We start from the raw sequence: 26,697 nt of genomic DNA, 5'->3' as shown, positions 1-26,697 counted from the left end.
ATAACCTACACTCACTACTGCAAACTGACAAACAGACTGTGCTTTGTGCTGCAGAAGAAGATATCTTTTAATATGGGTGATGACAGACTCTTCCACTTTGTTATTCCTCAAATTAATTCAAGGTATTAATTGCCTAATATTTGTACCTTTGACAAAGTTACAGTGGTAGAAATTACATTTGTTTTTCTCAACACTTGCAATATTCCTCATCTGTATGAGAGCTCCAGTGTTTATGTATAGTATTGAGAGTGTACTTCACGTTGGAAGTTTTTATGCTGAAACTGACCTGTAAATGTAATAGCATTTGTTCATTTCTTGCCGTTTAGCATATCCTTCATTCTTTCTTATTGTAGAACAACTGCTGGTTGGATTGAAAGACAAAGATACTATAGTTCGCTGGTCTGCTGCCAAGGGGTGAGTGTCTCTAGCCTTTCCACAGAGAGCACACATACAAAAATGGTTATGGTTTCATTTGAGGTCTTACATTTACAAACGTTAGTGTAAACTATTTATTTACTTTCCCATCATCTATTTTTCTATTTTATAAGATGAAAATCAAAATAATTTCCTGTGAAACAAGTGATTTCTAGTGTACAGTATTGAGAGCAGTAACTACCTTGACAAAAAATGTGAAAGGGACTAGGGAACTTTTCAGTTTTAACTGATAGTGGAGTTACTTTGTCTTGATTACTGGAATGGAAGCTTGATCAAGCAGTTTCTGTCACATAAACAGATGCAAAACAGCTGTATTCCCCCCTGTCTTTCTGCAGCATTGGGAGGGTGACGGGAAGACTTCCAAAAGAACTTGCGGATGAAGTGGTCGGTTCAGTTCTTGATTGCTTCAGGTATGTTTTGTTTTAGATGAAGCCTGGCTAGACTAGAGGTTTGCATTTGTTCTACAAAATGTTTACAATAACAGATAAGTCAGGAGTAAGCATGCTAGCTATGTGAACTGCCCCAAACCCTGAAAAGCACCTGTGCAATAGAAGGCTAATGCACCAAAACACAATCCAGAATAATATGCTCTAGAGCAGTATTTCTCAACAAACAGCTAAATCATTAATTAAATCATACTTTTCAATAAATGTAGAAAATGTTTCAGCAACCCTCTTAACATGCTTCTTTTCACTTTGTAAAATATTAATATTAATACTGTTGTTTTTCTTATTCTTATTATTACATTGTTATTTATTAAAAGGACTATTTAACAACTCAAAACAAGCATTTAAAGCTCACTCAATGGCTCATTTGCACTGGCATAGACCTACCTTTTTAATGGGACACCTGTGCCTGGTGAGTCTTGCACAGATCATCAATCCTGGGGACAATCTTTGACAGACATACTCTCATCTCATCTTTCACATCAAGCTTTGATCTCTGCTTTTTTATTGCTCCCAGTACCGAACATCCACACTCTCGTAAGTATGTGGTTGCAAACGGTAAAATAATTTTCAAGGCTTTTTGTGTGAGCTCAGGGTACGTGAATGAAACAGCAGTGCCCAACCAAAATGATGTTAAGTCACGTCCACAGCTCCGGTAGGTCTGATGCAAAAAAACGTCCTTACTGAGATCAATCAGTTAACCCTCCTCCGTCACAGTTAAACCGTGGGACGTGTTTGTGTTGAATGCCTTTAAAAGGCCTTCTTCTGGTGATTTTCTTTTATTAACAATGAATCTGTCCATTTTGATACACATGATTACGTATGATTAAGACGCGCTAACAACATATGATCACATGGCATTCAACAAATAGGCTAATTCTATCAGCTTATTCTGTCTTTGATTTTGCATATAAAGTCACGGTAAAGTGTTACATTTGATTGTTTAATGTAATGGATTTTAATTTAAAAAAAAATGTTTTTAATTGAATTTAATTTGACATTGACATTTCCATCACGATCTCACGAACCCCCTGCAGTACCATCACGAACCCCTAGGGGTTCATGAACCCCTGGTGGGAACCCCTGCTCTAGAGCAATACTTCTTAGTGACAATTCCATGGCAACCTTCTTGCTGGTGTGGTCATTCTTTTCAGTATTTTTTATGAATAAGATTTAATAAAATCCCACTCCCTGTCGTAGTTTACGTTCTGCTCCATTAAATCCATTGCGGACGTAACTGTTAAAAGTAGTGTATCCACTTTATTATGTGGAACATTGTGTACATTTCCTTGTACCATGCGCTGGTGACGTGATCTTGTGTGTGTTCTCGCAGCGCTGGGACCCTGGGTTCAATACCTGAGGTCCTGGCTGCGTGGAGTTTGTACATTCGGCCCGTGTTCATGTGGGTTTCCATCGCCTGCTCACGTTTCCTCCTCCAGCCTAAAGACGGGGAGAAGGTCTGTCTCCCCTGTGACCCTGAATTGGTTAGAGTGGTTAGAAATGGATGGATAGATGCATAGAGAGCCTCTAGAATGATTTTGGAATACGTAGGCCAAATGGCCACATTGTGTTTGTAACTTTATTTCTGTCCGCCTATCCGTCTGGCCCACTGATACCGACACAGAACATACTGCAAACATAAGCAATGTCCGAATTCTCCCCGGGAAAGCAAAAAGAAAACGCGTCCAGTGGCTCAGGTGTAAAGAAGGCTAAAAAGGCTCAAACGTGAAGAAGCTCTACAGCCAAAACCTTTTTCATGTGTTATTGTATAGTTAATCTCTGCTCGAATCTATGTCTTTATGGAGTATTCTTTCAAGATGTTGTAAATCCCCTTTTGTTAAAGTAAAAGTAAAATATTGATTTAATAAAATCTGGGTGATGCTAAATGTTTGCATTATTTTGTTTACTTGACATCATTAGTAGTGAGGTATTATAGAGACACATAGAATCTACCTTTTTAGCACACCATTTTATTCAGGTATGTGACATATTTTGCCTCACATATGCTATGTGTAACAATGTGTATAGATTATCAGTTTACATCATTAGATGTTAGTAATTATTTTGGTTGGCATGTAACGTGCAACAGACAAAATTACTCTAAAGTAGGGTTATCAAACAGTTTTTAAAAAATCAGTAAATTAAACTGATCTGTTGTCAGTACCCCATGGAAACAAGTTAGACCACTGACCTTGTTGCATTGTTATGTACTGAACAGAGTGAGTTGTTCCATAGAACAATTTCATGTAAAGCCTTTAAACTATACAAGTAGGTCCAATAGTTAAAACGGTGTACAGTATGCACAAAGCTAACACTAACAGGAGAAAATGGCCTGAACTGCTCAAACAGTCCGCAGTAGTTTAGGAACCCTGTGAAAAGGCTGTGGCATCACACAGATTGAGACACTGGTCAAGAGTTGTGCTCTTCTCTAGGGGACTGTTTGTTTGCAGAAAGTACAGACTTAAAAGAACAGCATCACAGAGGTGGACATGAGATGGCTAGGGAGAGTAATCTGCTGTGTGTCGAGGCTCAGGCGATCTGTCTCTGCAGTTTCCAGGAGACTGACAATGCCTGGCATGGGGGGTGCCTGGCCCTGGCGGAGCTGGGCAGGAGAGGACTGCTGCTCCCATCGCGGCTCACAGACGGTACGTCTCGCCGTCAGACCTGTGCTGGTCTGTTTTACTGGCTGTCATTTTGAAGTGCTAGGTGTGCATGTGATGTACTTTTGTTTAAAAGAAGAATAAATGAAAAGCTGTTTTCAAGTTTATGGACATATACATCTGCAGTAGAATATTGCGTATCTAAATCGTCATCGCTCTGCTAAACACTACAGTGACCTCACATTACTCCTTTCATCAAATCAGCTCATGCAGTGGCTGCCGAGGCTTTTCTTGCTCAGTGTAAGCTGTAAGCTGCACCATTGTTAGCAGGTTTATACTGCAGAAGGCTGCTCGGTGGAGCCCCTGCTTGTCTCATTAGCAGTGTTTCCTGACACATGCGTTTTGAGAACGTAACAAAGGAAACCCAGAATAAGAACCTATTTCTTTTTTTATTTCATACATATTTCTTTCTGTACAATTTATGTTCTAAAGTTAATTCAAGAAAACTGAAAATGTTTTTGTTTTTCATCCTTTATTTTTCATTTTTATATTCACATTTTATTTACAGTTTTCCACCACCTAGTGCTTTACCCTTGGCAGAAATAAATATGTTTTGTATTGTAGCTTAAATAACAGTCCTTGAATGACATCTGTCCCTGACAGCGAAACTAGTAAAGGCAAGAACAGTCCACTGTCCTTGTCGGCACAGAGTTTTGTTCAAAGGCCCCACTTGTGTAAGAACAATCATGTGGGTTACCTCAAAGCTGTGTTTGCTGTATTTAGATTTAATTGCAATACCTTTAAAGAAATCAAATGAAATCTAAATGCATGTATTAAATTTACTTATAAACAGAAATTCGATGTTGCAATTGATTTTTTTTAACATCAAAAATGCGAAAAAGCTTGTCTTTGGCTAAGGATCATTTAAACATTGTGTATCTTATTTCTTTCATTTTGTATTTTTAAAACATTACATGTGTCATGTGGCCTGGTTTATTTTATTTTTTTGGGTGCTTAGACTGTTACAGTTGCTTGTACTGAGTTTTAAGTACCAATTTTAAAGATGGAAAAATGAAGACCTTAATTTGATACAATACAAATAAGAGTCAATAAGAGTTGTACAATAATTTTAACTATGTTTATAAGTTTTGAGTTGTATATGAAAAGGGGGACAACAACAAAATAAAATTTAAAGCAGTATGTTAAAAACAAATAAACAATTCAGTCAAAACACACCAGGTAATTGCTCTTCATGAGCAGCGTGGTCTCTTCCTCAGGGTCCTATTGGTCTCAGTCTTGGATTTCTTAGTGCTCTGTGGAAATGTGCAGGGTTCCTCACAGCTGGGTCTTTTCTGGCCTTTGTCTGAGGACCTGTGTACCACTGTCTGTGCATCTGGGGTCCCAGAGGGCGGCAGAGAGTTCCCACATTGAGCTACTTTGTTCCCAGGATTCCCCTGAGGAAGAGATGGGGCTGGCTCTGGGTTCACAGTGCGGGTGCTGGAGCTGGCCAGCTGGCAGAGTGCGAAGGCTGCAGTCTGCTTCTGCTCATCGATGCTCTCCAGCTGGGGGGAGGATGGGGCGTACTGCCCACCTGACCCCCTCTCCATCTGCACCGGTGTTGGGCTGTGTGGGGGAGCTTCCAGGGAGCAGGATGCTGGGCTGGGAGGTTTAGACTGGCTGGCACAAGCCCTCAAAGAGAGGTTCAAAGGCATGTCCTGCATGTCGTGCTTATCCCCTGTCCCTGGAGAGCTCCCCCTGCTGACTGGAAGGGTTATAACGTGTTCCCCCTCCACAACATGATGCTTCTTGGAAAGATTCAGAGGAACCTCATCTTCTTCCTCAGTCTCTGATGTCCCCTGCGAGCTGCAGGGATCAAATGTATTTGATGCCTGTCCTCGGCTTTCTGCAGAGCTGTAAGCAGAAGAAGAATAGAAAAGGTGTTGGTTTTCATTACCTTCATTACAGAACTTATTTTCAAAGCCCTGAAAAAAATATGAATAAAGCCCTGATTTGGTATTTCTATAGCTTAATTTTGTAGTTGTCTAAAGATGTATTTTAATATTTTTTTGCTTAATATTCCTGGCGGTTTTGTTAAAATATTCTGCAAAATTAAAGCCATAACCCATATTAAGATACAAACATTTCAAGTAACTGACCCTTTTCCAATTATAAATTTTAAACCTTTTTCCAATATCAGGCCGTTGTGTGCACATGTGACAAGGTTTTTGTGGGCAACAGTTTGCAGTTACCTTTCTGCTGGCCGCCTGGTGTCTTTCTGCGAAGCTGCAGGAGGAGGACTCGGTGGGTCTGCTATCCTCTTGAGAGCGAGGCTGTCTCCTGGTAGGTGGGAGTGAGGCCTGCCTGACTCGAAGGCGGGGTGGTGGCTGTCAGAAACGGGGTCGTTCTGAGTGAACCCGGTGGGGCTGGGCCTGTCTGGGGAGCCTGAAGCAGCACAGCCCGCTCTGGGGCTCATTTTCATCTCGCTCTCTGCCCCCTGCTCCTGGCTTCCTGTGGCTGAGCTCCCAGCAGGCCTGGGGAAGTCTTTGGCATGTTTGCTGTGAGTGTCAGTTGTGGCCGGGCTCCGCGAGCCAGGGTATCGGTTGCACTCCCCTGCTCCCACGTCTCTGCCATACCCTTCTACCGGGAGAAGGGACTTTGTGGGAAAGTCCTGAAACGAGGGCTCATGGGTGTGTGGAGGCCGATACATTCCATAGTGGATGGGGGGAGCCTGGTGGACAGACTGGTAGAGCCTGTAGGGATTCTCCAGGGCAGAAGGAGGCAAAGGGCTTGGGAGTGGGATCGTTGGGGATGGAAACACATGGGGAAACATGGACCTCTGAGGGTCTATGAAGTAAGAGGAAAAGGGGGTGCCTTCATGCTCGTGGGGATTTCCAGGGATTAGATATGGCTGGTAGATCGCTGTCATGGGATGTTCTGCAAAGATGTAGGGGGTGTATTCAGGCATCACAGCCGACGGGTAGTTGGTAGGGCCGACGACTTTGCCAGGTGATGATTTGTGAGAAAACTCTGGTGGGACAAATCCTGGGGTAGCTCTCCAAGCGGCACTGGGATGATAATATGTAGGTTTGAAGGAGAGAGCCGGAGCAGGTCCCTCTGGTTTGTGGAAGGGCGGCATGTCTCTGTTGTCTGTCCTGTCAACTGGCCGGTGGGCTGCGATGGGAACAAAGGCGGAGGGCCTCGGTATGGGCTCGGGCTGCTTGTCCATTCTGCTCTCTGGCAGCCGTACCTTCAGATCTCTCTGCAGGGACCCTGTGGGGCTCTGAGACCCCCTTCTTCTCTGACTCTGAGCTTCCTCTTCCGGCTCCTCCGTGATTCTCTGCTCAGGTAGAGCATCGTCCTTTGCGGACACGCTTTCTTCAGCTGCCGGGATCGAGTGTTTGTCCGTGGGCTCGGCTGACACCCTGAGGGAGGGGTCTGCGGCAGCTGGCTTTGCCGGCTTCCCAGAACGGTCCTGCTCTGACACCAGGGTTATGGAGTTTCTGCACAGGTTGTACTTCATGTGGTTAAATAAATGAGATTTTTCATTGCAGGTGAAGGGACACTGGAAGCAGTGGTACTTGAATGGTTTACCTGGAGGTCTTGGGATATAGTGAGGCTTCTTAGGCTTGCGTTCTTTTGTGCTGCTCATATTGCTGGAAGGGCTGCAGGACTGCTGTCCTGTCCTTGGTCTTCTGCCGCTGCTCCTGTGCGTCGGTTTGAGCTTCCTTTGCTGAAGGATGAAGCCAGTCGGATGGGATTTTATCCCGCTTCTGAGTGTTTACAGATAAGCAAGTCTTCACTGGAGCTCAGGGCCTCTGAAACAAAACATGTTTAATGTTAGTGAGGCAAGCTGGGAGAATTGCGGAATTTATGTACAATACTACATATATGCAATGTTATTTTAAATAAGCATATGAGGATTTTGTGCTTTATCGTATAAATAAATGGTATACTCTCTTTTTCTCATCACCTTTTTGGTATTGTTTTTGATGGCCAGTATTTAGACTGATACCACTATATCAATATTAATTTGAGCTACCTGAATAGGCCTCTGCACCGTTCTTGTGGGTAGTTCTCTTTTTAATGGTTTTCCTGGGGAAGGGAGTAAAATGCCATTGTGAACCTCCCATGCTATTAATAAGGGTGTTAAAGTACAACTCAGACCTTTCTTAGGTAAATCTCTGTATCCGCAGGTGAATTTTATTACCAAATAGCTTTCTGTGGTTCAGCTGCCTTGTCTGAGGGCCAAAGAAGATCATTTTATTTAGAAACAGAAGTGTTTTGCCGAGTAAGTGGCACAGGCCTGTAGCAACATGTCTCACTGATACAAACCTCTTCTGGAGGCGTGAGAATCTCCTGCAGCCTGTTTCTCATGACTTCACCTGCAGGATGTTTGACACAGACCAAAACCTGATGATTTCATCCTTTATCAAAACTAGAAAGTCTGTCCAATCATGGCTTCATATCACAAAACTGTAAATGAGTTTCTGTTGAGAAGGTAATAGCTGCTTTCTAACAGTGTGCTTAGGATGAAATGACTATGGTAATTAATGTAGAAAAAAAATAATCCCTTGAGTGAAGGCATTGGTTTTACTCAGGTGGTCTGTTGAGAAATTTTAAACCTAAAAAGGATTTGAGACAAATGATCCTGTTGATAGGATACTGTGCAATATGTCATTGACTCTGTCACCGGCTGAAAGGGAAGAGGCTTTTCACTGTGCAGTAACACTTTTGCTATCCATAATTATTACCTAAAATAGTAAACTGCCAGTGTGTTGCTTCATGAACATTCTGTGGTAGCAATTAGCTAACATTTTACTAATTTGTAATCTTGATTAGAGCATAACCTAATAATTTCAAAAGGAAATGTGTATTCAAAGTAAGAGCTGGATGTGTATCTCGTTTAAATTGTGTTGCTTTATCTAGGAGGCTTTGTGTTGGGTGGTCGTGCACTCTCCTGCCCCAGACCTGACTAAGGCTGGGGCGGATGGATGGGCCGGTATATACCAGCATGTTAACCACTTATTTTGTCACAAATCAGATGCGATTTTAATAGACGTAAATTAAACTGTTTTGACAGTAGCTTAATATCCAGTCAGGATACCTAAGAATTTCTATTTGTAAACTTCTTACTGATCAAATTTAAAAAGTCTTTTGGAAATAATTTAGGGTTATTGTGTTGCTTTCAATTTTTTTTAGGCGTGAAGGCACTTTACTGCATTGACTGAGATCACAGTTATTTAATAATATGGGGAAGTTACAGCTGACTATTCTCCTGTTGTTAAGGATGAGTTACTTGTGGATAATTGTTCCTTGATCCAAAGGGCTATCGTTTAGATTTCACTGTTAGATTTTCCAGTCATGGTGAAAATTAGTTTTTGAATATTTTGTCAACTTCTGTCCAGGTTGAGATGAAGAAATGACTGTTTAGGACTTAGAGTATCTAATTGCAGATTATGTAATTGTCCCTCTAAATAAAAATAGCAGGTGTTAGATAATGCATTGCCTATAGAATAATGGATATTTATTTCAAGCTATAGTTTTTACCCAGACTGATATTTATTCACTTTAACATTGTCTAGACATAGTTCAGAAAATTCAACAAAGACTTACAGTATTTGCGGATTTCCAGAACAGGCTTTCACCCTGACATTTTTTAAACGTTTCGTCATTCTGTTTTTTTTTTTGTTCTTAAACTTTTTTGTGCAAAAAAGATAATTTATTCTGAGTAATGTATTTAATTCAGTAATGCAGTTAAGTTTTTTTAAAAAATAAATTCAATGCATTAACATGAATGATAAGTGAGTAATCTGCTCTTTTTATCGTGGTTATCCAGATGTTCAAAAGCATCAATTGCTTCAGTTAGAATGTGTGTGAAGCAGGCAGAATGTAACCTGGGCGGCTTTCCTGCCTCTGTCCCTTGAAGGCTGCCTGTCGGTGGCTGAGTTTCGATGCGCCACCCAAGGAACGGCTCTGACGCAGTGTCGCAAGAAGCTGACACTCCAGTTTTTCAGACACAGGATTACTTACCACTCCCACTATGGGTTTGAGTGTCTTAAACAAAAGTCTGACAAACTTAAATCTCGGGGGGAGCCGTTCCAGGGGAAAGGGCCACAGATCTGTGGTTCGTGCCCTGTGTCCCGGAGCAGGGCTGTGGGGGTGGGAGGCAGCGGCAGTGGTGCCTGGCTACAGTGTTCAGCTACAACTCCACAGCACTGTGTGCCGTAGCGCAGTTTCTCACTCTGCTCTCCTAACTTGTTCATCGTTAATAAAAAGGTTGTTTCATATTAGATTTAAAGCACGTCAGACCCTTAAAAACCTAATTTATTTATTATGTTTGAATTGTGTATATATATATGGATATATCTGAAGATGGCTCCACATCTGAAACATTGTGTTTCTTTTCTTCTCTTTTCAGCATGGAATAAACACCTACTTGTTCCTATACAGTATATATTAATATTCATTATATATATATATTTGGTCATATATCATTTATTTCATAGGAAAAAGAAAATCGTCAATTTCAGAAGCAGTTCGTGTCATGCTGAGAGTATATTAGTCTTAGTGGCTGCCTCAGTGGCCTTTGTTTTGGTTTTGTTTGTGTTAGTTTGTCAGCAGAGACAAAGGCAGGGTGAGAGCTGCTCAGCAAGTGCAGTAACAGGTGCACAGCACAGTCCTGGCCACCGCAGCTCAGGAGAACCACACAGCTGTTTTACAGTTAAAACAGGCGTACTGTCCAGCTTCATCTGTATGGCTACACATTTCATTAGGTAAAGACAATACTTACAAAAGTAAACTGCTGCTTTGTCTTTGGTGCTGTGGACTGATTGGTCTGATTCTGTTTGAACTGTCCTTGAAGTGTTCGCTGTCTGTTCTGTCAATAAGACAAGCATATTGTACACATTGCACTCTTCTGAGAGGTCTAATTTCTTAAAATCGTCAAGAAAACTAAAAACAGACATTAATTTTCAATTAAACTTTTTTAAATACCTTTTCCCGTTTACCTTATTTTTTCAGGGACCATAACTTTGAATGCGGTAATTGCAGTATTTAGTTAAAGAAATTTTGTATCCATTTTTAAAATATGAAATTAAGCCTTTCTTCTTATTTTTACATTTGTTTTTACTTTTTCTCCCTGTTTTAAAGTGCTCTCTGGTTTCTACACATAAATCGTCTGGCTCTTCCAGACAAATAACCACAAATTATAAGTTAAGAAAGTTTTGAAAGAGGCTGCTCTTACCTGCACTGTAGCTGTGTCAGTGGTGCTCCTGTTCTTGTGCTCTCTGCGCTGTCTTTCTCAGACTGAGCTGCACTCTGAGCAGTGGGAGGGATTTGAGCTACAGCAGGAGAGCCCTGAGGCTGCAGAGATGCACCTGATATTATTCCAGCCCGAAGCAACACTTGTGCGTGTGCATTTGCTTTCTGCAAGCCTCACCTCCACACCTGATCGGGCAGACATCACTTTCGCTGCTTCTTGCCCTGGAGAAGTGGGTGGTAATGTTGCTGTAAACAGGTGCCTGGCAGGGCCACAGGCTCAGCTAAGTCTGAGAGAGACCCTCTGCAGCAATCTAAAGATCCTTTAGATCAATCTGAAGGTTTAGATAATTAAATCAATCAATCTGCAACAATCTAAAGGCTTAAAAAAAAGCTACAGAAAGCTTGTACTGCAATTTCATTATTATTTTAGTTGTTTTGAACTGGTGTTTCACGTGGATGCTACCTCCTAATCCTAATCCTAAATTCAAGGTGTCTGCTCCACAGAATCTCATGCTGTGTCAGACCTCTGGTAGCAGATTCTAGGTGGGCTGGGGAAGGAGGGAGGTACCTCAGAGTGATCTGTTGAGTCAGTGGCTCAATCCTTGTCTCAAACTCTAAAATTCTTCACCACCATATTCTTCAGGAAGTCCACAAGGCTTGTATTGTGCACAAGATGTTTTGTATGATAATCCTGTCAGAATTTTTTAAAAAGTGCTAAAATGCTATTTTGAATATATACAGGATTATAATTAAATTGTCAGTAATACAGCATATTTCTGATAATATTGTTGGTGATTATGAGCTAAATGAAAAAAAATCTGATAATAAGGAAACAATTAGTCTTTAAAGATTGCTTTTACCTTCCTAATTCCTACATTACATTTAAGTTTCATAGTATTTCCTGCATATTATCATTGGATTCTTTTATCCGTATTAATCACTTATTTACTGAAATTAGATTTATGCCGTTTTGTCCAATTCTGTCTGTCTTATGAGATTCTAAGCATGCCATCTTACCTGCTTCAATATGTTATCTTTTTTTAAGATATAATCGATAAATGTCTTTTTAAGAGATAAGTGAGAATTCCATGCTGAAAACTAGAACAAATTTGCCTTTTAAATATCTGGAAGTGCTGTGTTTTGATCAGGAGCTTCTCCCACATGTCTTTGTCCTGCAGCACCTGGGAAAGACACTATGAAAGAAAACCTGATTGATGTTCTCATTTCCTGAGCAAGATCTCAGAAATGACAGGACATTTGACTGATAGGATGTTGTTCTGTGTATGAGTATATCTTCTTGTTCTTCTCTTCTCGCTTTTTGTTCTGAAACACTTTCTGTTTGGCATGTTGCATAGTTTCAGTATCTGCTCCCTTTTATTCAAATAATAAAAGACCTTTTTTAAATGAGCACACCAGTTTCCAAGAAAACGTGCTATGGCCTTTGGCGTCAAAAGTTTATTGAACGTGTGTAGTGAGTGTTAACAATGCTTTCTATTATCTGCTTGCTAAGTTGGTGAATGAGGTTGGAAATGTTATCTTTCTCTCACACAGAAAGCATATTGTGTAACAGCTACAGAAAGCACGAGCCAGAGGAGACATACACACTTTTAAAGCAGGTGGGACTTCTCACTGTCATCCTCACTGCTCTCATCAACATAATTCTTGGTGCTTTTGTCCTGCTTCTTAAAAGGAATTGGCCTCCAAGGCAGACTGGTGATCATAGTACCCGCAGGTGAGGTTCAACTGCATTTTTGGGCTCCACAAACCAGATTGGGACGTCAGGGTTTTTTTGGCAGCCTGAGGGTGTGCTCCAGGAGGAATGCAGACAGAGCTGTTGCACACTGCTGGGCTGGTGCAGAAATAGCCATGCAAATCCATGCTGCACCTAGAGGCCGGGGAGAGAAGAAAAGATAGAAGCTGTGATAGAATCTTGGTGGTTTGCTCTTCTCTTTGGAGGAAGGAGAGACAGCATGTTGAAGTTTGGGAGCCGCTTGGGTCTAGTAACTGCCAGAGTGCTCCGATCCCGTCTTTGGAGGAATGCAGAGTAGTGAAGCTCCTGTATTAGAGCAGCTGCAGTCCAGGCAGTGTCACTGGCATTCTGTCTCCCATCCGGAGGATCGTATCCCTGCAGCACCCCTGCCAAATCCCTGCTGGGTCCAGTCTTCAGTTGGAACACCTTGTAGCCACCAGTGGATCATTCATTCCTATTGAATTGAGTTACACCACAATGTCCTTCTTTGGTTTGTATTTCTCAGGCTGCATTATTGTGTATTGTATTTTATCTTGGTCATCAGGTAGGAAAGGTACAGTACTTGTCCAGTGGTGGTGTTGACAAATTCAAGCGCTACATTTCCTCCTTTTGCTGAGGTATTAAATGGTTTTCAGTCATGTCTCAGTGTCTGATCTCTAGTGACCGAAGCCCTGGAAGAGAACTGGTTCCTTATTCTCATCCTTTTTAAAACAACATGGAGGAAAGTGATTTGTTCACTTTGAGAATCATTTTAATAAAATATCGCCAGGACAACAGTATTTCTAACTTTTTCAAGGACACATATTGTCCTTCCTTCAGGAAGGGGCCTATTGGAGCACTAGTTTTGATTTCAGTGTTGATTTTCCTCATGAACACAGCAGTGTGGTTCTGATATTGCTTTACACTACGGTGCTGTAGATAGTGAAGGACAGACCTTGTTGGGGTTTTTTTCATTTGGCTATAGCTATGAGTCTGTTACAAAGGTTTCACCCTTAATTTATCTAATTTTTGTTTGCTTGTCCTCTTGGCAGCTTAAGCCCACCTTCCTTCTTTACCAGTGTGTAGCCCTTTTTTTAGCAGTGTGTAGCAGAGCTGTATAGAATGGGTTATATCATTCCTTATTATAGCAACACATAAAAAGAACATATAAAGTTTTATTCTTTCAGTACAGCAAAGCAAATTGGGCACGCATAGTATCAAAAGCACTCTTACCTAAATATCAGCAACAGGTAGTGCGTTAGTCATTAGTTTAACAAGTGTTGTTAAAATGGAAGGATTATTCTGTTTCTGAAAATCACTTCCAACTCCTGTCAGCCCTGGCAGTGAATGCCCACAGGGCAGCACATGGAGTATCTGAGCTGTCAGACCCAGCCTAGGTGATTCGCCATTTCATTCTGACTTTGAGCCATGGTGCTTCACGCACCTGACAGCCCTGCCACACTTGACAGCACTATGTAGTCAGGGTAGCAGGGACATCTCTTGCTTTCAGTCCCTGGTCACAGACACCTGTTCAGTGTAGAGGTTTGTAGGGATTAAGCTTGTTGTGTTCCAATGGTTAAACATAGAAATGATAAGATGCAGAGTGTTGAGCTGTGGATACTGTGTCTGCACACTGCAAAGTGTTGAGCTGTGGGCACCAGTATGTTTGCAAGATGGAGATAACCCACATGTTCCCTCTGACTCCATGAAGTGCTGGTTTCTTCTCACTCACTGTCAAGGTGTTCAGTGAGCAACAGGCAGCTGTTTCTCTGCTTCCGTTCCAGGTTTTATGATTCTCGGTCTTGATGACTCTGTGCCTTTCTGAATGAGAACCCTGTAGCTCTCCACCTGGACGGCAGCCCTGCAGTCGGGCTGTTGCTCTGCAGATTCGACTTACCTGTGCTATGTAAACCCTGGCAAAAATGTAGGAAATGGCCTATAGCAAACCTTTCTACTGGGAATAGGTTTGTCCCATAACTGGCTACTTTTAATGTTCCTAAGATTTTGTTGTCTAGAGAAAGACAGTGCAGTAAATTTGGCTGTTTTGTATAAAGGCCTCAGGGCTGTGTAGACTGTCATTATCTCTTATTATCTGCCCTGGGGTAGGACTGTATAGGTTACAGGCTGCTCTTCCATGGTCCCTGTGCAGCAGTTCAGTGGGCATGCAGGCAATGACAGAAACTAAACAACGATAATACTGTTTCTTGGAATGTAGGGTTTAAAGTGCAAAAGTAGTATCATGATTATTTACAGCTGTAGCTGGTATAATTTTAGTTATTATAAGAAACAATTTTCCTTATAAATGTCAGCGAGTTTCAAAATGTGTTTTAATGATGTCTGAACAAACAAACATGTAGGAGTGTCAGCCATGAGTGGACACTTGGACTGTATTCCTAGGAGCAGGTAATCTCATCCATCCACCCATTTTCTAACCACTTTATTAAACTGAACAATAACCTATGCTGGACGGGACCTTTCAATTGCAGGGCAGACGCAAACACACTCACGCCAATTTTCCCAGAATCCAGTTAACCTACCTGCATGTCTTTGGAGTGTTGTTGGAAATAGAAGCACCCAGAGAAAACCTATGTGAACAAGGAGAGAACATACTAACTCCACACAGACAGCACCCCAGGAATTAAACCCAGGCGCTACCGTGCCACTACATGTGATCTCATGTGTAGAATAAATTAATTTTGTAGGAATTTCTGAAAGTTTATATAGGAATTATTCTAATGTGTCAATTACAGTGCTGTCCAGATTTCACAGCACAGTGGCACTGTTTCAGACGTGCTTGTAATATTTTGGAGTGTTTATATTTGGACAAGTTTCTCTGACAGTAACATCTCTGCCCATCTGCCTCCTCTCTTCAGCCGCTCTTTGATGAAGCACTTGTCATTCTAATGAAACGTAACCACCTGCTTCAGGTCCCAACAAGAAATTGTTAAAGTGTATTAAGATGACTGTACAGTTTTCTTTCAGCCAGAGAAATGTCAAAATACTTTTTTAAGGCTCAAAATTGTTAAAGGCTGTAGATACTTTGCATATGAGCTCTGCTTTTGCCTAATCCATGTATCTGCCTTCCCCCGGGATAGATAATTAGAGCCTCACACTGAACTTTCCCAAAACTCTATCTCTGTGGGAATTCGAGAATTCCAGAAGGGCACCTCTCCTTGTTTGGGAAAAGGGACTTTAGGGACTCTTGGCATCTGTCAGCTCCTGTCCCTTTCCCCCCGTTATGTGATGGGCAATCGAATTCTGCCGGTGTGTCGTACACGAGACAAATTCTCAGCTCCTCTCACTGCTCCAGAAGTGTGAGAACAACTGAAAAAAAAACTTCAGTGCTTTTGCGGCTGTTCATTCGTAATAAAAGAAATAAGCCAGCTGTTACCAAAGCTTAGCAACATAATAGTGTTTCCTAGCAAATTCATTTGTCCAGCCTGTTTCATTTGGTAGTTAGTAACTAATTGATCTGAGCATCTCATCTATCGCCTGCCATTCTTGATAGAAGCCAGATCATCGGCTTCAACAACATAGCTGGATAGCTTGTAAGGAACTGACTCGTGTTCTCAAACCTAAAAGCACATTTCCACGTGTTACATCTAGTTTTTGTTTCACTGTTGATACTGAAGAAGCTCACTGGGGGGTTGACAAGCGCTTTGAGTGGAGAGTCCAGAAAAGCGCTATATAAGTGTAAGCAAATGTATTATTATTATTATTATTATTATTATTATTATTATTATTATTACTTGTCAAGGCATTTGAGGGTCTTGAAGATTTGGTTCAGGTCCCCTCACAGTCTCCGCTATCAACACTAAGGCGGTTCAGTTCCTATAGCCTGTCAGGGTGGGACACTCCCTTACGCCCGGAAATGTGTCTGTCCACTCTCCTCAGGACTGTTTCCCATGCTGCCATGTTTTCTCTGACGTACAGAATATTCCACATGAGGTGCCTGTCTTTTTGCTGGCTGTAAAGAACCTTGTGGGTGACTATCTGTGCTCATCCCTCAGTGGTGCCAGTGATCCTGAAGGCTTTGACCTACGACGAGAAGCGTGGGGCCTGCAGCGTCGGCTCCAACGTGCGAGACGCCGCCAGCTATGTGTGCTGGGCCTTCGCCCGCGCCTACGAGCCCCAGGAGCTGAAGCCTTTCGTCACGCCGATCGCCAGGTAGCCTGTGTTCCGCTGGAGACTGCACTGAATCAAAGTCACTAAGATTTAAGACATCTCAGAAAGACACCACATATACAGTAGGACCGATAAAAGGATTGATCTCCAAAAGACAATAAATTCTGCCTGAGACCTTACAAATAATAACTGGATTATTTCCTATTTGCACCAGAAGTTTTTTTAAGATGCAAATAATGTGTCTGCTGAATGCACAGGCACTGTACTCTTCACCAAGCTACGTTTCTTCGCAGGTGTAATGCACAAGTGCAGAACGCACCTGTGGCCCTACCCTATTCTTAGTTAATAACCTGGAATTCCAGGTGTGAAACCTGTTTTATCATGAAAATCTGCTCTATTACTTGTTCTGCTTTGCTCTTTTAGAGATCTTATTGTTGTTTAATTTTTGCTACAGCAATATGGTAATGAGTGTAAAAACAGATTTTGTGTGATTTTAATGATTTTAATGATTTATTCAGGTTTTATATTAAAATTCCTTTATTCGGTGCTGATGTAATGTTGGAGGAGCCTCTATGCATGGTAAGGCTTTAGGTTTGAAGGAACAAATTCACATGGCAGACAGAATCACATAGATGTAAGCTGTAGCTGGGAAGCATTTCTGTCTTTCTGGGAGTTTTCCAGTCGGTCCCCTCACACAGCTCTGTGGCGGAGCTCTGTTTCATGTGCCCTCACTCTGGCAGGCTGGGAGTGCGGGCAGCACAGCAAGGAGAGGAGGCGGTGTGCAGTGTGGGCGTTGTCACACCTCACCCGCCCGCCCTCAGGCTCTCCATTATTGTGTAAAGAAAAGGCAGGGTGTGGGTATTGGCTGAGCAACGAGTCTGAGATAGCTTGCCCCAGGCCAGGCTTGTTCACCAGTACAAGGAACTCTGCTGCATGGCTGTAAGGTATATCTTCATCTTTGAAAAGCTTCTTGGAACTTCTGACCGATTTAATATCCCTGCACCCTGCACCTCTGCTTTACCAAATGATGATGCTATGGCTTTGTCAAACATCAAAGAGGGAACATCAAGCTTTTATGAACAACAGCGTATTTAGGACTGAGAAATTTGATTTACAAAATTCCTGAAAGCTAAACGGAAGCAAAACTTAGTGGGGAACAAATGCTCGCTGATTTCTGGCATGTTGTGTGCCAAGTGGAGATAGCTGGTTGCTTCTGTACAAGGGGCATTAAAGCTATAATCCATTAATAACAGATCTGACGGGAAAAGGCAGGGATCAGCCTGCAGTGAGCCAAGAAAGAACACATTTACTCTTGTAGCCACTCATGAGCCTTGAAATTTTACATCTTAACAAACTGGTTAATGTGAACAATAAACAATAACCAGGGTGCCCCTCCCTTTAAGGAAAGAGTCCTCCACCTTGTGTGAGAGCAGCTTCTGGGGGAGTTTTTACCGATCATGCTGTGGCCAGTGTGGGGAAGTGTGGCAGCTGGAGAAACACGTATGGCCACTCTCCTTTCTGAAGTGCTGCAGATTTGCTCCTGCTTGAGGGGACGTGTCTCGGCAAGCTGAAGAACCACTTGTGCCGCCTAACTGGTTCCTTTCCCTCTCGCCTGTCCCTCCCTGGGCAGTGAAGCCTATTGTCTGCAGAGTCTCAATCATTGAGTTTAACTCCCAAATCAAACTACAGAAACTGTCAGGAGCTGCCAGGTTTCACTTCTGCTCCTGCAGTTTCGATTGCATTTGGCAGTTTTTAGATGAACTTGCCGGGTCCTGCATTGTTTCATCAGATTCTGGCACGGTGCACATTTAACATTAAACAAAAGAAACTTTCTGTGCGGGTGCCTTGCCCTAGGATGAGCTGAAGACACATGCTAATAAGAAATTATAGTATTAATTGATTTTGTGTGCTCTCAAATTTGAAATACTTTAATTATCTGGCACCTGTTCTAACGCAGCAGAGTGTCAAAGTGTGGTTCTGTCATTTCTAAGCACCTCTAGCATGATTAATTGAGAAAGATTAAAAACAGATACTCACTGCTTTATTGTCATTACAGATTTGTATTTTATTTGAGTAAACTCCATATTGTGTGACGCTGATATTAAAAAGCTGCGCTTAAAACTGTAGAAAACTGTAGAACAGCAATAAGACAATATAATCTCTCCGTTGAACTCTGATTGTGTGAACATTGAGCCTTCACACTCAGCGTTGCAGGTCGTTAATTTGATTCCGAACCTTTGCATCATTAGCAGTCTTTGAACCATCCCAATGACAACTGCATCTGCCTTTATAGTGTGACTAACTAAACACCTGGAAGATGTGCCTCTTTTGTTGATTTGTTTCTGGTCTTAAATGCAGTAATATTCTCCTACAATTCAGCAGTACAGTGGCCATTTTAAAATGATAAGTCTCATGAACATTTTAAAGTTTTTTTTTTTAATTAGCAGTAAACTTTGACCTTAAATGAATAATGCATTGCAATTGTTTTGCTGTTAATGTTGTCTGAAATATGTTGACATGACAGTAGACTGTCTGAGAAACACAGCTGCACTGAATTTAGAGATTCAGAGCTCAAGAGACCACACATTAACTCCATTCCCAGTGTAATAACTGGAGGAGAATCCTGAAGGGTATTTGCTTGGAACCGGGAGCCCTGTAAGGAGACACCGGCTGCAATCTCCCCATGCTGACAGGCGACTCATGCTTCCCATGCTGGCTCTGTGTGAGCCGTGCTGCAGTCTTTTCACCTTTGCACATTCCCATGACTGTTACCTCAGGCGCAGCAACGAGCCTGCTGGGCTGAACATGCCTGAGATTGTGCTGAGGCTGCATTTAAAAGCTCTGGCTGAGCAGGAGGCTGTTTGGGAGCTGGCAGCTCTCTGCTGAACCTGTTCAGTGCAGAACAGAGAGGCGTAAGGAAAGATTGCTTCTCTGCACCATTACGCCAGATGATCAAAGGCAAATAACATTGCCTGAAGGGTGATTTTATACACCTTATTCAAATATACACAAACCTATTAGCACCACATAAAACCAGAAACAGAAAATAGATATCCTTAAATTTTCAACTAATTTGAAAATTAGTTCAAATTAAACATATGTCACTTGAGAATCTGTTTCAGTAGCCTATCTTCAGCTTTACTGCAGGTTAAAGCACCTAACCTTGTGTTTCTCAGACTTCATACATCTCTCCATAGTTATTCCAGTAGAACACAGTTCAAACGTAGTTAAAATGTTTATATACAGAGAGAGCAAAATAATTTGCCCCGATCTCTTTACAGGACACTGTTTATGGGAGTCAGATTCTGTAAGTACGTGTTTTAAAAAGAGACTTTAGACTGCGAAATATATCTGCTGTTCTGATATATCTCTGCCTGTTTTTCTTCTTTGCAGGGCCCTTATCATTGCGGGAGTGTTCGACAGGGATGTGAACTGCCGAAGAGCAGCATCGGTCAGTGTTTGCTTTGAACTGGTTACACCAGACGTAAAATGAAATATATACAGGAATCTGAAGAAAAAGAAGCCATTAGTTAGCAAAGACTATATACAGGATTTATAGGCTGTTTATTGAATTTCTTGTGTCTTTCAGGCTGCGTTCCAGGAGAATGTTGGGAGACAGGTACTGAAACCTTCACCGTTTTTCTTCATCATCGTTTGCTTATCAAATGTCCTAATCCAGAGTGTATCTCATGTTAATTCACTAACACAGTTAAGGGATAAGTAAAATAAATATGGAAAACATTGGCTAATTATTTGAATTTTAAGTTCTACAAATAAAACTTAATCTGCATTACATTAATATGCTATTAACCTTTTAATAAATTTTTCCTTTACTCTCATTCCTTACCTTAAGAGAGGCCAGATTTCCAGTGGTGGTGCTTTTCCTACTCAGAAGCAGATTGTTCTCATGAAATGTAAAACTTTACTGTTAGAAATGCAATTTTGATTTAAGTTATTACATAAGAAAGCTATAGTTCTGAAGGCTTGAGAGCTATAGTGCATGACTGGACACCTGTCCAGATATTCTGAATTGTAAGTTTCTGCGTTGCTGTTGGACAGCCCTGGTGTGAAAGGCAGACAGAAGATGGCACTGCCCTCTCTCCAGAGCTGCCTGTGCCTGGCTGTGCTCACACTTGCATAATACTATTAATTTACAGTAAAAAAGAGGAAAGTTTCATATCAATCACAATGCAATATGAGTCATTAAGCACTGCAAAGAAGGCTTACATTCATCTTTCTTTCTGTGAACCTGTCAGCACATGTATTTACAAGAGGATGTCCATGCCCTCTGCAGTTTCAAGAAACAAGGGTGCTAAGTGCATGAGTTTCTCCAGGAATATTTGCTTTCCTTTTAGAGCGGAACACCATGACCAATGGCCATTTCCTCAAGGCTTTTTCTTGGGAAAACTCTTGTCTGAGGTTTGCTAATTACTGGAGATGAATGTCTGTGGTTTCAAACCACTGTCTCTATTAAAGTATAATTCTTGTAATCATTTCTAAACTATAAAAGCACTCACCTGAAATCTTGAAAGGATGTTGCTGCAGTGTTTGGCCAGTAGGTTCTCTGTTTTCTTTATTATTGTTGTCTTCTAGATGCTGTGTAATAAAAATGGGAAATAGAGAAATGTCTTAGACCGACAGGTTAAAATTAATGCACCTTTTTAGTCTTGAATGGAGAAGGCGGTTGTATGACCTAATTCACATATTCAAAATCCTCAAAGGTACTGACAATGTCAGTGAACTTCGTAAGAATCAAACAACACTGAAACACAAGTGGAAACTAAAGGGAAGTGCAATTAAAAATAAGAACAGGGAGCACTTCTTTACACAAAGGATTGTGGGAGTCTAGAATAACCTGCACGGCTGTTGTTTAATGTGGCACCCCTGCTTCTTTCAAGAAACAACCGGATAAATTCCTTGAGATCTTGAGATCCATCTCGTTTGTACCTTTTTTTTACTTAAACAGCCCTGGGTCAACTGATCAGCCAGTGTAAGAGTTTAATTTTGACAAAGGGAGTCATACCAACTGATTTTTATGGGCTTTGACTACCTTCCATAAAAATACCACTACTCAAGTCTCAGTCCTCTCCCTTATTTGTAAATAGTGGCATTTGTTTATTTATGCACTTGCTGGAGTTCAGTTTTTTCACGAGTAGGCATTATGCAAATATCTGGCTTGCAGCCCCATGCTGTCGTGTTGTCTCGTTCAGGCTTGTGCTGTAGCTGAAGTGACGTGAGTCTGAGGAAAAATCTGCTGCACATCTAACAAAAACTAAGCAGGTGAAGAAACTGTGATGACGACAATGAAATCCAGTTTATTTTGGGGTGTGTGATGCTATTAAATTTAAAAAAAAATAGATGACATCTTCTGTATTTGACCATTTATTTCAGTTCTATTTTATTGCTTTTCAGAAAAATAGTAAGATTATTTTGTACAGTAATTTATAGACATTCTGTCACTGGTGTTTCTTAAAATCTGCTTTAGAAATTAATGTTTCAAATAAGAACTGTTTCAGCAGGAATTTATATTTTTTATGTTTATTTTACTTTTTTCTAGAAATAGTGCAGCACACTGGTGTGTAGTACAGATATCATTAATGTGCCATGATGTTTTCTAAAAGTCTGGTAAGAACACAAGAATCAACCTGTTTTGTTAATAAATAATTGGTCACAAAATCTCTCCCACCTGCTTCTAACTGGATCAGGTATTTTCATCTTCAAACATTAGCTGTTTACAGTATGTTGTTCCAGATCCTCACATTTGGTGTAAATAAGAGTCCATAGCATCAGTTCTAAATGTGTCTCCTCTTAACTCCCACTTGCGAGGCTTGTTCATGTTTCACAACTGAACTTGAGGTAGCTCTTTGAGTTGGCATGCACGTACTGTACCTTTGAGGATTTTGAAAGCACCAATCCCATACACTGTATTCTAATTCTTAAGAGATTCTGTTCCCCCTGCAAGTCTGGGCCTAAGAATTCAATCTATTCAGAGGACAAATATCCTTGTCTAACATGGGGATCAAAATTGAACATTTCATACAGTATGTATATTTCACCATATCTGTAATATGTGTAATTTCACCATACTGTATCTCCTGTCCTGTTTTTATTAGATACTGTGCGTCAAAAACACATAATTACATAACTGTTTAAAATGTATTATCAAGAAAATGTAGAAAAGTGCACTGAAATTGTATTGAGACAAATTTCATTTCAATAATTGGATTCTGTGAGTATAACTACAGTAAGTATAGTGAACAACCTTGACTAAAAACTGCTATTCTTGCTTAACTCATTGTGTTGTCAAAGTGTGAGCTGTTCCTTTGTAATCTGAGAATAGTGGAGATTGCTGTTTAATATCTCTACCACAAGGCTCCTGTCAAAACAGATCTGTTGAAGATTAGGGGTTCTGCGCTTGTGTATTTGAATGCCTTTCCCTCTATTACTGAGTCCTAGTCTGACCAGGCCTCACTATGCTTTCCTGAAAAGGGGGGCACAGACCTTCTGAAACATCTTCTGTCCCAACAGGGCACTTTCCCACACGGTATTGATGTTCTCACTGCAGCAGATTACTTTGCAGTTGGAAACCGAACCAACTGCTACTTAAACATAAGGTAAGGCAGAAGAAAACATACAGGGACTTGAGTTTCTTTGAGAAAGATGCTTGTTAACTTGCTCAGTGTCTGTAAAATAATACAAATTACCTGACTTATTTGCAATAACCAGGCCTTTGATTTTTATGTTTATAACCATCATTAATATATGGTTAATTCTATATCTTACTGAGCACAAATCCAGTTAAAAGGTGAAAGGGGTATCAAATGACAGGTTCTTTATGCCCACGGAAGACCCAGTGAATAAGGTTTAGGAGTTTTTGAGGTTATTCAGCTTTAGGAAAATGAAAATGAGAAGTTACATATGAAAGGGAGACATTGTGAAATCATCTCCAGATATTGTATTAGTTTCTTGGGAACATAAAACGCTTTTCATGGTTGGAGGTTTGTGACAATTCCTAAATATGAGATAAAATTGAAGAGGAACTTGCTTTAAGTGTTTTTCAAATTGGCCAATTATTACTGTACTTATTCCATTCTATGTTTTGTCACAACAAATGAAGGAAAGTGATAAAATAGTTGTTCGTGTGCACTGGCAGAGGCTGCACCAGTGCTCAGTCACACTGTGAGATCACCTGACAGGACTGACAGGTAGGAACTCCAGGGCAGTAGCAGGGGTCAGGGACAGTGTGCTGCTTTCAGGCTGCTCTGTTGCCTGGTCAGTGTTATTTAAACAGGACTCCAGGATGTGAACAGTGAATCCTTGGATTTACCCACCTGTGTAAGACAGCTTACATGTGGGATGAGAATGACAAGCTGTATTTTGGAAGAAGTAGTTTGCTTTTTAACCTTGGTGGTAAACATACTCTGGTTAATGTCTAAATAATTCACATTTTAACCTCTTTTGAGTTTTCTGCTCTTTTTACCAAACAATGTGTAACAGCAGGACAGACAGTGATATCCTTGCCATATGCTGTCCTCTGAAGTATATAATCTGTTTACAGCACACTGTCTGTCCTGAAGAACTAACTGCAAGCTAAACTGTTCAGAGCATATGCAAATCGTCAGGCACAGTTTTGAACTTTTGAAAACAACACGTGGATGGTTTTCTGTGAACCTAACAGTTTCTATGCAAATGCATGAGACTGATTTTACTGTTACATGTCAGTAGGCACAGTGAAAAACAGCGGGAAACATTCAGGAGTTCACAATAGATTGAGCTTGAGCAACTTTATGAAAATGTTGCCCTCAGGTTAAAACTTGATGCAAACGGAATCGGTAGCCATGTGGTACAATGTTTCCTTGTTAGAAAAATATTCCTGAAAGGTATAAAAATGCAGTGTTCTAAAACCTTAGACAGGAGGGTATATGGAGTGTAAATAAATACTTAACTTGATCTCACTTCCCACCTGGACAGTTCTTTTCCACATCATGCACTACAGAGGACTAGTTTTTCAGGTCATTGTGACATTTGAGACTTGTAGTGGTGGCTAGGTTACTGCTCTCATCGCTGAGATGTTTGCTTTGTTCTATGCAGTGAGCTGTGGTTATACTGTACATCTATCACATGTCCTGCAGTGTGTTGTACTGTAGCCGGGGTAACAGGGAGATGTCAGTTGGACATCAGAAATGTAAAAGAAAATGTGTACGTGCCATATATAAGAGAGATCACTTTATTGGCCATATACAATTTCTTGCATTAGGAATGTGTCTTTTCACATACCCCGGCTTGCTCTCCACGAGATACACAGACAGGGAGAGAAGCTTGGTGTCAGAGCGCAGGGTCAGCCATTTATACGGCGCCCCTGGAGCAGTTGGGGTTAGGGGCCTTGATCAGGGGCCCAACGGAGTAGGATTCCTCTTCTGGCTGTGGGATTTGAATCGGCAACCTTCCAGCCACAGGCGCAGATCCTGAGCCACAGAGCCACCGCTCCGCCCTCAGTTTTATACCATTTTATATTTTGCTTCTATGTTGAAGTCCTTTACATAATGGTGTTGTTCTGGGAGCAGGGTTGTGTAAAGGAGTGGTAACCGCGAGGGTGTTTTCTTCTCACAGTGTGTACATCGCCAGTTTTCCAGAGTACACCCAGGCCATGATAGACCACCTGGTCACCATGAAGGTCAGCCACTGGGATGGGTAAGGACCAGGATCCCCACGCTGCTGGGAGAATGCGCTAGCAGATAGAAATACTCAAGGCTACTTTCTCTCGGGGCTTGAAGCAATACGTGATTATTAAATCCTCCGTTTCAGGACGATTCGTGACCTGGCCACTAAAGCTCTTCACAACCTTACCCCCTGTGCGCCCAAGTACATGGCCAGTACTGGTGAGTACCGCTGTGTTTGAGACCGAGGTCCATGAGTGACCTTGTGCAGCAGTTCTGTGGAAATACTGTGTGGACAAGCTTGTCAGAGGAAAGACTATTAAAAATGAAAGCAAAGTATTTTCTATAATGGTTTCCTCTTCTCTGTCAGTGACTTGTATGTGTCACTAGCTGCCAGGTGAATTGAGATCTTTCGTGAATCTGCCTACCTTAGGATCACGGGGGGCTTCACACTGCCCCCTAGTGGGAATTCGGGACAGTTTACCATCCTGGCTTCTTCATTCTTTTATGCTTAAAACTAACAATTTATCTGTAAAGATGATGTTCAGTACGATAAGGGTGAACCTAACTTAAAATGTTAAATAGGAAATTTATAGATGATTCCACTGATTTTTTCATGCTTCACAACACTTTTTTAATGTTGTTTTTACAGTTTTGCCCAAGCTTTTACCCTTGGCTACTGGCATGGACCTACACAGCCGACATGGGGCTATCCTGGCCTGTGCAGAGATCACTCACGCACTATCAAAACTGGCCGCAGCTGCAGACAGGTGGGTTCAGGAGCCCAGATATACAGCAACACTTCCACACCTGCGTCTCGGTTCTGTACGCATTTAGACCATCTGTCCCTGATCGACAGCTGCACGGTTAGATCCTGTGCTGTCTACCTTAATGACAATCTTGATCTTGTGTGGCATCAGCACAGTATAAAAGATGGCAATCTGTGCTGCACCATTTCGTTTGAAGTATTAAATGGTGTGTGGTTGCAAACTTCGTAATGAGAACAACCATTTAAACTTAAATGAAATTAAGTAAGCTGAAAAGTGTTTCATTATTATTATTTATATTATTTATATTTGATGATATTTAACATAGCATATTTTCATTACTGTTACACACATGAACAGAAATATTTTAAATGATCTTCCTTTTTTTCAGGCCAGCAACTGACTTTCTGTCACCAGAGCTGGTGGAAGGGCTCAGAGACATTCACCAGAAGGTCTGTACTCTCTCCAGACACCACAGACTAGCTGTGCCTCTTGTGACAAAAGGGACTCTGATGTTCTAATGAAGCATTTCTTTTCCACAGCTTTTTGACAGGCAGCAGTACAGGTGAGAGTCTTTAACTGACTTTAGTAATGTTTTCTGGGTTGTTTATTTAATTTGGTTTTCTACAAAGATTACTCAGGAGTGTTACATCAGGTTACAGCTTATTTTTACAACGG

The 26,697-nt window shown here is 41.3% G+C and overlaps 2 protein-coding genes across 5 annotated transcripts in view; one reads left to right on the top strand and one right to left on the bottom strand.

The window, feature by feature from the left end:
• The window catches only part of tbcd (tubulin folding cofactor D), a 56,330-nt gene that overhangs the window by 10,629 nt on the left and 19,004 nt on the right, over positions 1-26,697 (top strand). For both annotated transcript variants that reach the window (XM_088600266.1, XM_088600267.1), the window contains 12 exons: positions 354-414; positions 771-845; positions 3,432-3,526; positions 16,481-16,637; positions 19,989-20,046; positions 20,185-20,214; positions 23,124-23,209; positions 25,206-25,286; positions 25,401-25,474; positions 25,905-26,022; positions 26,411-26,471; positions 26,562-26,584. In XM_088600266.1, coding sequence (XP_088456392.1) covers positions 354-414; positions 771-845; positions 3,432-3,526; positions 16,481-16,637; positions 19,989-20,046; positions 20,185-20,214; positions 23,124-23,209; positions 25,206-25,286; positions 25,401-25,474; positions 25,905-26,022; positions 26,411-26,471; positions 26,562-26,584 — 919 coding nt within the window. The remainder of the gene's footprint in view (positions 1-353; positions 415-770; positions 846-3,431; positions 3,527-16,480; positions 16,638-19,988; positions 20,047-20,184; positions 20,215-23,123; positions 23,210-25,205; positions 25,287-25,400; positions 25,475-25,904; positions 26,023-26,410; positions 26,472-26,561; positions 26,585-26,697) is intronic.
• On the bottom strand, positions 3,997-10,840 carry znf750 (zinc finger protein 750). Of its 3 annotated transcripts, XM_088600269.1 has the most exons (5): positions 10,725-10,840; positions 10,272-10,358; positions 7,814-7,863; positions 5,731-7,296; positions 3,997-5,392 (listed from the first exon to the last, which is right to left on the bottom strand). In XM_088600269.1, the coding sequence occupies exons 4-5, from the start codon at positions 7,128-7,130 to the stop codon at positions 4,732-4,734; spliced, it is 2,061 nt and encodes a 686-aa protein (XP_088456395.1). In that variant the 5' UTR covers positions 7,131-7,296; positions 7,814-7,863; positions 10,272-10,358; positions 10,725-10,840; the 3' UTR covers positions 3,997-4,731. The 3 variants fall into 3 exon arrangements, with proteins under 3 accessions (XP_088456395.1, XP_088456394.1, XP_088456396.1); XM_088600268.1 differs by lacking the exon at positions 7,814-7,863; XM_088600270.1 differs by lacking the exons at positions 7,814-7,863; positions 10,272-10,358 and having other exon boundaries at positions 10,725-10,807.

The sequence above is a fragment of the Lepisosteus platostomus genome, chromosome 11, assembly GCF_059453375.1.
Source record: "Lepisosteus platostomus isolate fLepPlt1 chromosome 11, fLepPlt1.hap1, whole genome shotgun sequence".
Lineage (NCBI taxonomy): Eukaryota > Metazoa > Chordata > Actinopteri > Semionotiformes > Lepisosteidae > Lepisosteus > Lepisosteus platostomus.
This window is presented reverse-complemented; position numbering and strand designations above follow the sequence as displayed.

Excerpts from the sequence above, each read along its gene's own strand:
- znf750 (XM_088600269.1), bottom strand. The coding sequence starts at position 7,130 with ATGAGCAGCACAAAAGAACGCAAGCCTAAGAAGCCTCACTATATCCCA. Across the intron at positions 5,393-5,730 it reads ACCAGGCGGCCAGCAGAAAG|CTCTGCAGAAAGCCGAGGAC; the intron begins GTAACTGCAAAC and ends TTCTGCTTACAG.